This window comes from Primulina eburnea, chromosome 3, assembly GCF_022965805.1.
Source record: "Primulina eburnea isolate SZY01 chromosome 3, ASM2296580v1, whole genome shotgun sequence".
NCBI lineage: Eukaryota > Viridiplantae > Streptophyta > Magnoliopsida > Lamiales > Gesneriaceae > Primulina > Primulina eburnea.
Window position 1 is genome coordinate 45,056,881 of NC_133103.1, and position 14,376 is coordinate 45,071,256.

Sequence of the window (14,376 nt, forward strand, 5' to 3'; positions counted from 1 at the left end):
GATTCCTAAATTATTAATTAAAAACGAAAACAGAGGTGGTATTAGATCCCAGTATCATAGGTTCAAAAATCTGGATTGAATTTGATACCCTCCAGGGAAAAAAAGAGTAGACAAACAAAAAAAAAAGTTCCAACACTCCAAACCAAAACAAACTCTACAAATAACTCATCCACATCAACGAAGAAATAGATGATCTACAGCTTGCAAAGATTGGGATTTTTGCATTAGTTTTCAGCTCGATCTACATCAATACCAAACGAACAGTCTACGCGCCCTATCCATGTGTCCGATAACAAAAGATCGATAACTTAGCTAAATCATAGAGCTCCCTCAAATTCTTACCAATTTGAAGTAGAGCCACCATTTTTTTGACAACTTAAAAAGTATATATTATATAAGAAAGATATGCGGAAATGGACTGCCAAAAACAATCTTTGTGATAAAAGCATTTGTAGTCAATAAGAGCCAGGGAAACACCATCTTATCACTTTTCAAGATCCTTCCGTCTCACTCATTACAAAAGCTTGAATGAGACTCTGTGCAGCATTTGCCTGTTCTGGTGTCCCGGATATTCTAATCATGGTTTCCGTTGCCCCGGGCATTGAATCAGAGATGGTTATTTTAGCTTCGGATATCTGGAAGGACAAAACACTTATTTGATTATTTACTTTTTCTCCCTGAGAAACGCAATTACTTTGACTACGCTTAGAGAGCAACTTAAAATGAAGTTTGAGAACAAACCTCCTTAGGCCTTAATTCACAAATAACATACAAGACAGCTTGAGAGGAATCCACAAGGAATACATGTTTCTAAAAAAAGATACATGTTTCTAAAGGAGTTCGAGTCCAACAAGCAAACTAACATGAAATCATCAATTGAACAAGTGATGATATGTACCTGCGCCTACTGTGAGTATGTATAACTGACAGCAAGACAGAAATGAAAGTCAAAAAGCTGCCTTCTTGAAGAAACTTCATGCAGAAAAATGCTGAATTTTTATGAAACGTATTGAGTAAATGAGACAACGGACAATTTAACCCAAAGATGGAGAAGGGAGGCAAACAAATTTAGGGCGTAGAACATCAATAAGAATCAAAGCCAAATGAGGCTACTACCAATAGAAGAAAGCTCTGCGCATCTTCCATGAATCAAAACCAATGAACAAAATAAATGTTAAAGAAGAAATATCTAACTAGTGAAGAGAAAATAATCAATAAAGTGGGAAACACAGGCCATATTAACATGCATACCTCGAGAATTTGTCTCAGACATCCACCATCCTCTCCATAGATTGCAGGAACAACAAAGCGAGGCACAACAACTTCCACACTCGTGCTTGTGATAATAGCTGGCTGATGTCCTCTACTTAGTGAATAAAAAAAACTCCAAATCAGAATCCACAAGATATTAGGCGAGTAGATTATTTGTGACAATTTAGAAGGACAAACCCTGGAAATCCACCAAGTCTTCTAGGAGGAGCTCCTGGATAGTTTGGGAATCCCATAGAGCCAGGACCTTCAACAGGTCCCTGCACAACAGGAAAGCAAGAACATGAGCAAGTTCCATCTTTTTCGTGGAATACCATAGCAAATGAATGTCAGCTTTAGAATTAGGGCAAGGCAAAAAAACAAAATTTAAGTTTCCGTGCAATAACTTGAATGCAGATGGCATGATTGGAAAAGATAAAGTTTTATCTTGCAAGTTTTCCAAAAAGCTATGACATAAAGGTATTTACCGGAGGCCCCCATGGTCTGGGAAAATCATGTGCAAAAGGTGGGCGATCGTCAAGCGGATCAAAACCACCATGTTGAGGTGGACCACCAGGACCATCAAAGTTATTAAACGCTGGACCTCTAGCAGAGAACGATCCAGGAGGTGAGAACTCCCTCCTTCCAATGTACGATGGAAATGGAGGCATCACTTGGTCCATAAATGCGGGATTGGGAGGGTGACTCTGTGGTGGAAATGCATCTCGAAAAAAATGATTTCTCAACCTTGTTGTTATTTGCAATAGAGCTTCTTGAACTACTTCAAAGTCCCCATTTACCTACACAACAATTAATGCAAGAAAAATACCTGAAAAATCCTATTCTTTATTGTATTATAACACGGATGTAAGATACAAAAATATTGTGCCACATCTACATCACAAAGTAACAAGAATATGATATGCAACTCTCAAGAAATGGCAGCACAAATATCAACATCATGCATGCAGTTGTACCTGAACTACTTCTTCATTTTCTGAAGCACAGTTTGGGATCTGGTCTTTACCCAATATACGGATATAAGCTCCAGTTGACTTCCTCATCTCAGAAATAACAGAGCCACCCTTTCCAAGGAGACATCCAATTTGATTAGAGGTGACAAGGAGTTTGGCTATCATAACTTTCTCCTTGCTTTCAGGGGCGGCCCTAAATATTCTGGATTGTACTTGAAGTAATGCCTCTTGGGGGGCAGATATTCCATCATTGGGGTGCTGCATTTGACGGAGTTCAAAGGTTGCAATTTATTCATATATACCATCTGTTAAAAGTGGCAGAGAAAAAAAAAACACAAAACCAAGTTTAAAAAAACTCATACAGCTGGACCAGATATAACTATTATGCGATCCTCTGAATCACCCACACCATCAAGGACCTTGATCTCACAACCAGTTTCATGTTGAACTGTCTTCACTATAGAACCTCCCTTTCCAATTACCCCGCCTACCTTCTCACCGCTACACAACAACCGGAAGCTCAGGATTTCAGGAGGAAGATTCATTCTGCCAGGAATACCGACCCCAGCATCATGAAATCCATGAGAAAAAGGCGGTCCATGTCCATGAAATGGACGGTTGGAAGATGGAAATCTTTCCTGCCTAGAAAGACCAGAGGAATGAGATGATGGACCACTAACATTGGCCGAAAGAGAGTCCTCATCACGAAGAAAACAATGAAGCAATTGCTGGGATACAGATTGAAGAGCTTTCCTAACAGCATCAATGTTTCCGGATATCTGCCACAGTTTTGAAAGCATATCAATTCAGCAAATCAATACTAAATTTATTCCAAACCTTATTTAATCCAAGAATGCAACTTTCACACATTTCATTAAAGATCCAGTTGGTCATAATCCATGTGTTTTTAGTCCCTTCACATAATGTAAATGAACATAAGACAACAGTACCAAGCGGTTTCTCTATAGAAAGGTAAAATAATTACAAAGACACACTTCCTAGGTAAAGCTGATGCTCAAATTAAGTGTCAAGCATTGACAACTACTACAAGTGCTGTCGAAATAGTTCACTGAGATCATCAAACAGTCTTTATGTGGTAATATCTAAAGAAAAACAGAACTATTTAGAATTACCTGGACGAGTTCATCAAAAGAAGATGCACAGGAAGGTAGTTTGTCCTTTGGAAGAATCCGAATCTGCGCCCCACTTTCAGATGACATTTGTTTAATCACACTGCCAGCTTTCCCTAACAGGCAGCCTACTTGACTGGAGAAGACAAGTAACCTAACAACAGATGAAGCCTGCTTATTGCTTTCTTCATCTGTCACTGGCAATCCATCAATCAATTTATCAAACACAACCAACAAAGCTTTCTGAACGGCTGAAGACTCATTTTCCTTCTCCGCTTGGGAATGGTCAACCGGAACAGACAGCTTGTCTTCGTTAGTTTCCCCATGTTCATCTGGATTATCACCAGAATCAGAGATTTTTGTCTGCTTACCATCTGGATTATCACCCGACTCAGTGATTTTTGTCTCCTCACCATCATCAGCCTTAACCTGTTCGTTCACAACTTCGCTATTTGTGTCCTTATCCTTATCCGGACCAGCTATAACGACGACTCTTTCATCACATCCAGGCACATTTTCCTCAACATGGACCATTGCTCCAGTTTCCAGACGTATTTGAGCTATATTGCTACCACCTTTGCCAATGACAATTCCAATTTTGGAAGCAGGGAAAAGAAACCGTATAATGTTTCTAGCAGAAGATCCTCTAGAAGGTGCGTGATCAGAACCCAGTGCTGCTGATTTTCGCCATTTCCTTCTAACATTGACATCTGAAAGAGACCGCTCATTTGGCCTCTTAGAAGGTGTCATCTGAGCAGACATTCTGAAGAACTCACCCTGAGAAAACGGTAGCTACTGCAAAGAATGGCAAGAGCTAAAATCAACATGAAGATTACAAACAAAGTAGTCAAGATGCAATATCTTCGAGCGAACCACTTACATAGTAATGAGCATTGAAAAAACTGAATATACACACAAATCATGGACACTTTTTAATTGATGATAATTGAATATGAAATCAGCATAGAAATGTATGATAGGAGGACAAGACATTCAACCATTCAAAGATTTTAATGGCAACCTAAATTCCTAAATGTTACACATACAAAGTACATAGTTGATGACTTAGACTTGTATAGGTCATCATCCAATTAGAAGTCAGCTAAATGGCAATCCTTCAATATCTTTGTGTAGTGGTGCCAAAGTTGCAAACTATTACTTGATGTTCTCACAAAAAGAGTTTCATCTCCATTGTTCATTCAAAATTACCCTTGTTTCTTCTTTCCACAGCTCAAAATAGTAGTTAGTATCACTAACTTCTGCAATATTTTGTATTTTTTCTCTTCCAAACATATTAAATTTCATGTAGATGTTAACATTCACAGGAAAAACTAAGTGAACACAATTTCCTTTAAAATCTTTACCAAAGAGATTATGTGAGATCTTGTAATTATCTTTTTTTTGTCGCTCTTACAAGCATCTAGATTATGGACGTGAAGAATACTGGGAGAAAGTGAAGAAAAAACCTATCTAATCCCAGAGATCTTATTTCTTAGAGAAATAAAAGCTATCCTCCATCCACCCAATCATTTCGCTACTTCGACTAATGTTTCTGTTATGGGCTTTTATGGGTAGTAGTGATAATGGGCTGGATTCAAATAGAAAGATATAATATATGTGTGTCAGAATTAAATGGGATGATGTTAGTTATCTTGCGAAAAGGGTATAGGGTAGTTATTTGGATAGAGATATGTATTTTGTTACGGTTGTTTCTAGCAATGCTAGGGAGAGAGAAATTTATTCTCTTAGAATATTTTCTGCTCTAGGGGTCATTCTCCTTGTGAGAATTGATCATTTCTGGAGTAATTTTCTGTTTTAGTTAATGAAATTATAGTTTCTTTGTATCTGTGATTTGAGTTCCTAACAGTTTCCCAAAAGGTCGAGCTCCATGGAATTCCTTCTAATGGGAGACATGTGAATTTGACTTGCCAGAAACCAACTAAGGATACCACATTGTTACAACGTTACAAACTGGACTCATTCTTCAACCTTACAAAAGATTATCTCATAGAATAAGCATCAAAATTACACAGGTTCTTCTCATTTTCATGCAACCTTCACCATCGATCTTTCAATTTCCATGAGCGAGCATCAAAAGTACATAGATTCTTCTCATTTTCGTGCAAAAAAGCAAAAGGCCGGCAATGCATTGCAAATGAAAAACCTTCACCTTCTATGCCATGCCTGATTAAACAACACATTCTAAATAACTAGAGAACATAAAAAATGGTCAAGCCTATAACAAATACAAACACTACTTAAACCATACCAGGTAAAGTCTTATAAAGTGGGGAATTGCTTATCTCCAATTCGCTAATTAATTCATCAAATATTCAAATGATCTTATAATCTCACTGATCTTAACACTATTTGACTTTTTATCAAAAGGTTCAATTGCATTAAATCCCCAATTATGAGCCACTCGCCACCACAAAGTAGACTGTAATGACCCGAATTCTTATTTTGAATGAAATATTAATTAAGAGATAATTAATGAGTAGTTAATTTAAGTATTATTAAGGATTAATAATTCGGGATCAAGTTGTTGGTATCCACCGAATTTTAAATGGATAACCCGACCTACTTCGGATTACATTATCTCGAGAAATCCAACTAGACCAATGAGATTCCGACACGTGGCAGATAAGATTGGTTCGGATTTTCTGAAATAGTCCGGATGCAGCCTATAAATGGAAGCCGATTCTTTTGTTTTCTTCACCGCATTCTTCAGAGAAAGTGCTAGTTTTACCATAGTTTCTAGTCAGTTTCTAGGGCACTTTGGTGTCGGGAAGTTTCGGAGCTAGTGTCGACTCGAGGAGGGTCGGTGAACTGAGATCGAGACATCATCAGCGGGCTGACGACGGACGCAGGTATATTCCTAAATCCTTAGATAGTGATTTAAGGATCATTAGGGAGATCTTTGTAGCATGTTTGATCTGGTTTGTTAGTGATTTCATTATGTTGGTATTGTCTAGGTTCAGAGCTTTCTGTCAGATTGTTTTAGTGAGGTACGTGATGTACTGACTGAGATATCCAAGCGTAGTATACACACTTATATGCTGCATATTTATCTGTTGCATGATACATGTTTTACTGCTTTGGCATATTATGCATGACATATCATGTTGAGCCTGATATCTTTTGAGATATACCTCGTTTGTTGGGGCCGCTCAGCCCTATTCTGTATTGTGGACGATGGGGCATCGAGAGCTACAGTGTCCGACGGGACCCGCGGGCTCTGATGACCTGGACATTGCAGGTCCACGTCTTGATGATGAGTGTGGGAGCCAAAACATGCCTAGGGCAGATCAGAGACTACACACTCAGGCGCCTCTAGACTGAGCATGAGATTCTTGACTTGATCCTTGATATCCGAGCATATTGCATTTTGCATGCATCATATCAGTTTGTATACTCGTACATTCTCGTATTGGGCGATTGTTGCTCACGTCCTTGTTTTCATCTTGGGCACCCCATTCCACGGGGCAGGTCTTAGGTTGGACGGTTCGGACGACCAGGGCAGTGGCTAGAGCAGTTGGGTTTTCGGTGGTGATCCAGTGGAGGTTTTCTGTGGTTTATCGTTTTCTCGTTCAGGGTTATGTTTTGTATTTGTTATGGTTGTATTAATGTTTAAGACTGTCGTTATTGCTTTGTTTTCATTTGGGTTGTAAGATGATTACGTATTTGGTTTCCGCTGTTTAATTGTTGGTATTAAGTTTAATGTTGCATGTTTATTAGTCTGTTTAGTAGTGGCTCGGGTAAGGGCGCTACATAGACCCAGTGTCATTTATCCCAAAATTCATCATTCCTAATGCGGGAAGCGTGCCCAATCACCCTGGTAACATTTCCCACAACTCGGATGCTATATTTTAGGGAAAGTGTCTTTATTTAATGTTCTACAAAAGGACCTTTATTGAATAATTTGGTATCCCTTCTAGAGTCAGACTTCTTTAAGTGGATGTTAATTCGTCTCCTCTTTTTCCTTTGTGATCTTCGCCTTATCTATCTATCCTCAGACTCGGTAAACCTTTGATGGTCAATTTGTTATTTTACAATTATAATTCCATCCTTACCGTTATAGCAAGATTCCGATTCTTGATCAATTCTTAATTTGGTAAATACGGTAAGGTTGAATCATAGACCAACAAGTACAATTCTTAAAATGATTGGAAAATAAGGTAAGGTTGAATCCTTGGGCAACCTGTGAGGATCATTAACTGATTTGGTCAATAAGGTATGATCTAATCTTGGGACACATTGTGTAATCCATCAAATAATTTGGGAAATAATGTAATGTCATACGGAAATACAGACACATGATAACAAGGCCCTACGAATTTGACAAATAAAGATGGTTGATAAAACAATTTGTGTCTATATTGGCCAAAGGCCATGAACTAGAATAAAAAAATATATCATTCCAATAAAATTGAATAGTTAAATTTATATAATATAACAGAAAAGGAAAATTTGTCTCAAAAAAGTTACATGGGGCAAACACGTGATTTTTGTCTCAAAAAGATCAAATGGGGCGAACACGTGGAAAACAATTTTAATAACAGAAACACGAGCTCCACAATTAAATTTACAAATCTGAAAGTTCAAACTTCAGATGATTAATCATAGTTGAAACATAGAGACAAAGATGTTAATAATAATATTTTATAGGCAGCAAGTTCCACTTATCTTGACGCACAGTTAAACCTCATAAACAAAATAAAAAACATTCAGTTGAAAGTAGTATTGGCCATCACATCTTACATACGTCTGAGGTTTTCAAAATGGGATAACTTGATTTAATTTTTCAAATACGAAAACACACGTGTTTTATTCCAATATATCTATATTCCCCTTCTGATGGATTCTCTCACTCTCTCCTATAACGTATATGGATTAAAAAAACTTGCATTTCTATTCCTAATATAACTTCTAATGCTAATGCCTTCTCGTCATGTTCATTGATCATCAAATAATTGTGTCCAATGGCGTGAGAAAGGCGCTCGGAAAAATTAAAATTAACAAAAAGAACCTAAAAGTAAAACATAAGAGTGACTCAGTGCCACAAAATATTCCAAAGCAATCTTGCATTCATTCAACTTACATCATTCACATCCATCTATCTTACTACAAGTCTAGACCAGTTAGAATGAAGGATATTCTCCAGACCAAAAGGCTCCACGGTACTGCCATCCAAATATTTTAGAGCCATAAACACCGAACCTTCTGTTTGCAGTAATTACAAAAAAATTTATGCCAATTCCTTGGTATAACGTATAAGTAAATCCAACCACTCTAAACCCACACATTTTCCCAAATGAAAAACCAGTCCAACCCACATGTTTCAGAAATGAAATACCACCGATACGAACAATTTTTTACTCACTAAAATTACATTCTTCTATTCTTTTAGGAAAAAGATTCGAACTTTATAGATACATACAAGAATTCAACAGGAGCCGTGTTCACAGGATCTAATCATCAGCTTTATTAAAAAAAAAAAAAACTGATTTTTTTGTACGACTAAGCATTCAATGACGCACGAGCACACTGATTATGTTCACATATCAGAGCAAATAATAGCTGAATTGCAGGAGTAAATCCAAATGAAGCAAGAAAATTTGCGACTTACAGCAGTAAAGTTGGCCTTAATTATCCGGGGTTTTGACTACAGACGAGGAGGATGGCAATATCGTCACATGTAACCCTCCATGCTCTCGGAGCAGATTTTATAGCGCGGAGCGAGATGGGTCGGGTCGGGTCGTTACTTGACCGCTTGCGGGGTAGACCAATATCAATGGTATTTTATTATCATAAAATTTTGCATTTCAACAAGATTTTTATTTTCTTTTATAATCTTTTTATTTTCTTTTATAATCTGATTATGATATTTGATCATTTGATTTGATATATAATTTTATTTAATTAATATTTGTTTAGGTCATGGATATTGGTTTTATAATAGTCATATTTCCTTGAGATCATATTATTCTTATTTTGAGTTATATCCAACACTTTAGCAACATGAAGAAATCATCTGCTATAGTTGATATTTCAAATCATGCTACATTTTGCTTAAAAAAGTTTAGTTTGTAAAAATTATTTAAAAAAGAGTAGGTCTCTTGTGAGACGAGACGGGTCAATCCTACCGATATTCACAATAAAAAATAATACTCTTAGCATAAAAATTAATATATTTTCATAGATAATCCAAATAAGATATATGTCTCACAAAATACGAACCGTGAGACCGTCTCACGCAAGTTTTTGTCTTTAAAAAATACATGCAATAAACACCATACGTGAAGAAAATAGAATAAATAGCAGACAAAACATACGAGACGAAAAAATCAATATTTGTTTAATGGGTATAATCTGAAATAAGGATTTGTTATATAATCAATCACAAATGACATGTTCGCAATCTATATTTCGATTTGGTTAAATTCATTTTCATAGCATATGTTATAGAACGAGCTGTATTGGTTGCAACCATGTGTCAAAATATGACATGCCTATTCCTCCTAAGAGAAGATAAGGTCCATGATAAAAGACTATATAATTGAAAAATATTTTTAATGATAAATCTAGATAAAATACTTAAGGGCACCCGCATTCGTTATTGTTATAATAGCCATCACCTCATAAAAAATCGTAAGATCTACATGTCATATATACATTATATTAACATATCTATTCTCCCACATTCATTTTAACATTAACACTTATTATTTATACGTCATGTTGTCCATTCATTCATCTTAATCTTACTTTACATTAAATAAATTTAATTTCAAATTATTTACAAAATTTAAATTATTATAATTTTATATTAGTAATAATATGTTTTTGTTGAAAAATATATTTAAAATGTGTGTATTGAATATTTGAATGTTGAATATTTGAATGTTGAAAATAAGAGTTGTAAATATTGAAAATTAGTGTGTGATGATGTAGGTAATGATGTATTTTATTTTTGGATTATTTGTAAAGATTTCCTATAAATAGATATCTCATTTGTGAAGAAAATCACAATTGAGTAGAGAGAAAAATATTATAAAGTGTGTAGTTTGGTAATTTTGAGAGTTTGAGATTTTTACTTTTTACCATAAATTTTTACTTTTTCACAACACGTTATCAGCACGAAGCTCTAAAAGTCCTACATACTTTTCCAAGCTCCAAACAGAAGAAAAAGGTAACAAAAGTAATTATATTTATTTTACTGTTATTTATTTATTGTGTATTTATTTAATATACAATATAATGTTATTATTAGAAATAATAAAAATAAATTTTTCATAAACTTGTTATAAATCCTGGGAGGATGTTAAGACGACATCCCACACTCCCGGTAAAGGATACGACAAGTATAAAAGCCTATAAGGTTTTTAAAAAAAATAAATTATGACACTCATTATAATATTATGATATGATATACATAATTATTTAAACATGTCTAATATTATATATACCATATTATTACCATAAAATTATACAAATACATACCTTTATTTTTTTGTACACCAACGGTCATAAATGGTAAAAAACGGCTAGTTTTTGCCCTATAAATATGATCTCACAAACACATTCAATCACTCCAACTTTCTCTTCTTCTCTAAAAATTATTCATCATCAAATTTTTCGAAGAAAAAAGAAGATGGCTTTCTCAAGGATATTTTTAATTATTTTGGTTATCATACTCACGAGTCTTGTATTTATCGGAGAATATCCTCCTCGTGCGTTTTCTTTATTTTTACAAATACTTGTACTTGTTGTTTATCCGTTACTTTGTATTGCAATATTTATTTACTAATAAAATGCATCGTAATTTTTTTTAGTACCACCATGTCAAATTTAACAAAGCTCGAATTTGTTGCGCTCGACATCACGGGAAAGAATTATATGTCATGGACTCTCGATGTAGAAATGCATCTTGAGTCATTGGGTCTAAGCGAGACTATTAAAGAAAATGGCATATGTATATCACAAGAAAAGGCAAGAGCCATGATATTTTTGCGTCGACATCTCGACGAGAGATTAAAATGTGAATATCTGACTGAAAAAAATTCCATGGCTTTGTGGAAAGGATTGAAAGAAAGATTTGAACATATAAGGAAAGTTATACTTCCGACCGCCCGTGATGAATGGAATATGTTAAGATTCCAAGATTTTAAGAAATTCAGTGATTATAATTCAGCGATGTATCGAATAATCTCGCAGCTAAAATTTTGTGGACATGAGGTCACAGAATCTGAGATGCTTGAAAAAACATTTTCCACGTTTCATGCATCAAATATTACTCTACAGCAACAATATAGAGTACGTGGATTTGCGAGATATTCTGAGCTCATCGCCTGTCTTCTTGTGACGAAAAAAACAACGAGCTATTAATGAGAAATCATCAGTCCCGACCCACCGGATCAACAGCATTTCCAGAAGTAAATGCTGTAAGTAAAAATGAATTTAAACCTCGGAACCAAAATCAAATTCAAAGACAAGATTTTGGTCGAGGTCGAGGTCGAGGTCGTGGTCGTGGTCGTGGACGTGGACGTGGAATTGGTCGTGGTCGTGGACGCGGCCGTGGTTTTGAAAATAATAGAGATAGTTATTTTTATAACTCATCTCAAAAGAGCGTCCCAAACCATCCACAGAAAAGGCATCATGAGAATACAAGTGTTAATGAGAATCACTCAAAAAGATATGAAAGTTCTTGTTACAGATGTGGTACTCCAGGACATTGGTCCAAAGTTTGTCGAGCCCCTGAGCACCTTTGTAAACTTTATAAAGAATCATGAAAGGGGAAAGAAAAAGAGACCAACTTCACTGAACGCAGTGACCGTTTGAGTGATTCAACTCATTTTGATGCTGGTAATTTTATGAATGATTTCTCTGGAAATGATCAATATGTTGGTGGGATAGAAATGAACAATATTGATGCTGCAGATTTTCTCAACGATTTTTCTCTGAAAATGAACAATATAATGGTAGAATATAAATGTACAATAATTTATTTTTCATGTATTCATAGAATAATGTTTTATTGTATAATTATGATATGTGTTATATTTAAATATATATTGCCAGTAATTTATTTCATTGCATATTTTTTGAAGTTCAAATATGGAAAATGCTATGAGCAAAGCTGAAGTTTGCATACCCGATAGTGGTACAACGCACACTATCCTCCGAGATAAAAGATATTTCTTGGAACTAAAACCAACAAAAAACAACGGTGAATACAATATCAGGTCATGTAGACTTGATTAAAGGATGTGGTAAAGCACAATTTTTGTTACCTAATGGTACAAAATTTTTGATCAATGATGCTTTATATTCACCACAATCGAAAAGAAATTTGTTGAGTTTTAATGATATATATTCCCATGGGTATGATACTCAAATAATGAATGAAGGGAATGAGAAATATATGTGTCTTATCACATATAAATTAGGAAAGAAATATGTGATTGAAAAACTATCAATGCTCCCTACTGGATTGCATTATACACATATAAGTCCAATTGAATCAAACATGGTAGTTGATAATTCTTCGATATTAACCAATTGGCATGATCGATTGGGACATCCTGGTTCAACAATGATGCGAAGAATTATAGAAAATACACATGGTCATCCACTGAAAGACCAGAAGATCTTTCAGAATAATAAGTTTCAATGTAAAGCATGTTCTCTTGGAAAACTTATTATAAGACCATCACCAGTCAAAATTCAAACTGAATCACCAATGTTTCTTGAACGTATTCAGGGTGATATTTGTGGACCAATCCATCCACCATGTGGACCATTTAGATACTTTATGGTATTGATTGATGCCTCCAGCAGATTGTCACATGTATGTTTATTGTCAACTCGAAATGTTGCATTTGCAAGATTACTTGCTCAAATAATAAAATTGAGGAATCAATTTCCCGATTATACAATCAAGAAAATTAGACTTGATAATGCTGGTGAATTTACTTCCCAGACTTTCAATGATTATTGTATGTCTATGGGAATCATTGTTGAGCATCCTGATGCTCATTACATACACAGAATGGATTGGCTGAATCATTGATTAAACGTCTGCAAATGATTGCTAGACCAATGATTATGAAAACAAAGCTCCCTATTTCTATATGGGGACATGCAATTTTACATGCTGCTTCATTAATTCGCATCAGACCAAGTGCATATCATAAATACTCCTCATTGCAGCTTACATTTGATAAAGAACCAGACATTTCTCATCTGAGAATTTTTGGATGTATGGTGTATGTGCCTATTGCACCACCACAACGAAAAAAAAATGGGACCTCAAAGAAATGTTGGAATTTATATCGGTTATGATAGTCCATCAATCATTCGATATCTTGAACCTCAGACAGGAGATGTGTTCACAGCACGTTTTGCTGATTGTCATTTTAATGAGGAAATCTTCCCAATGTTAGGGGGAGAACAGAAACATGCCGAAAAAGAAATTACATGGTATGTATCATCATTGTTACATCTGGATCCAAGAACAAAACAATGTGAAAAAGATTTACAACAAATTGTACACTTGCAAAGAATAGCAAATCAAATACCAGATGCATTTGCAGACACAAAAGGGGTAACTAAATCATATATACATGCTGCAAATGCCCCTGCTCGAATTGAAATTCCAAAGAAACAAATTAAAGATACTCATGATGTCATTAAACGCTTGAAGCGTGTAAGGCCAGTCGGTTCCAAGGATAAAAATCCTCGAAAAAGAAAATTCATAGAGAAACACGATGATCACAAAATAAAGAATGATGTTTCTGAAGAAACACATGATGATCACAAATTAGAGAATGGTGTTCCTGAAGAAACACATGATGATGAAAATGTTCTGTCAGAACCACAAACTGACGAGAATCATGAAATCTCTATCAATTATATTAATACTGGAAAATATGGAACCGAAAAGATATAGAAGAAATCGACGATATATTTTCTTATAATGTGGCAATCGACATCATAAATGATAATGAAGATTATGAACCAAA

The 14,376-nt window shown here is 35.2% G+C and overlaps 1 protein-coding gene across 3 annotated transcripts; it reads right to left on the bottom strand.

Moving 5' to 3' along the window:
- Positions 1–136: 136 nt before the first annotated feature.
- Positions 137–9,068, bottom strand: LOC140827623 (RNA-binding KH domain-containing protein RCF3-like). 3 transcript variants are annotated; one of them, XM_073190375.1, is made up of 8 exons: positions 8,982–9,068; positions 3,356–4,147; positions 2,585–3,001; positions 2,226–2,480; positions 1,737–2,048; positions 1,450–1,529; positions 1,252–1,363; positions 137–635 (listed from the first exon to the last, which is right to left on the bottom strand). In XM_073190375.1, exons 2-8 carry the CDS (start codon positions 4,112–4,114, stop codon positions 492–494), a joined length of 2,079 nt encoding a protein of 692 aa, XP_073046476.1. In that variant the 5' UTR covers positions 4,115–4,147; positions 8,982–9,068; the 3' UTR covers positions 137–491. The 3 variants fall into 3 exon arrangements, with proteins under 3 accessions (XP_073046476.1, XP_073046475.1, XP_073046477.1); XM_073190374.1 differs by having other exon boundaries at positions 1,252–1,366; XM_073190376.1 differs by lacking the exon at positions 2,585–3,001 and having other exon boundaries at positions 1,252–1,366.
- Between the last annotated feature and the right edge of the window lie 5,308 nt (positions 9,069–14,376).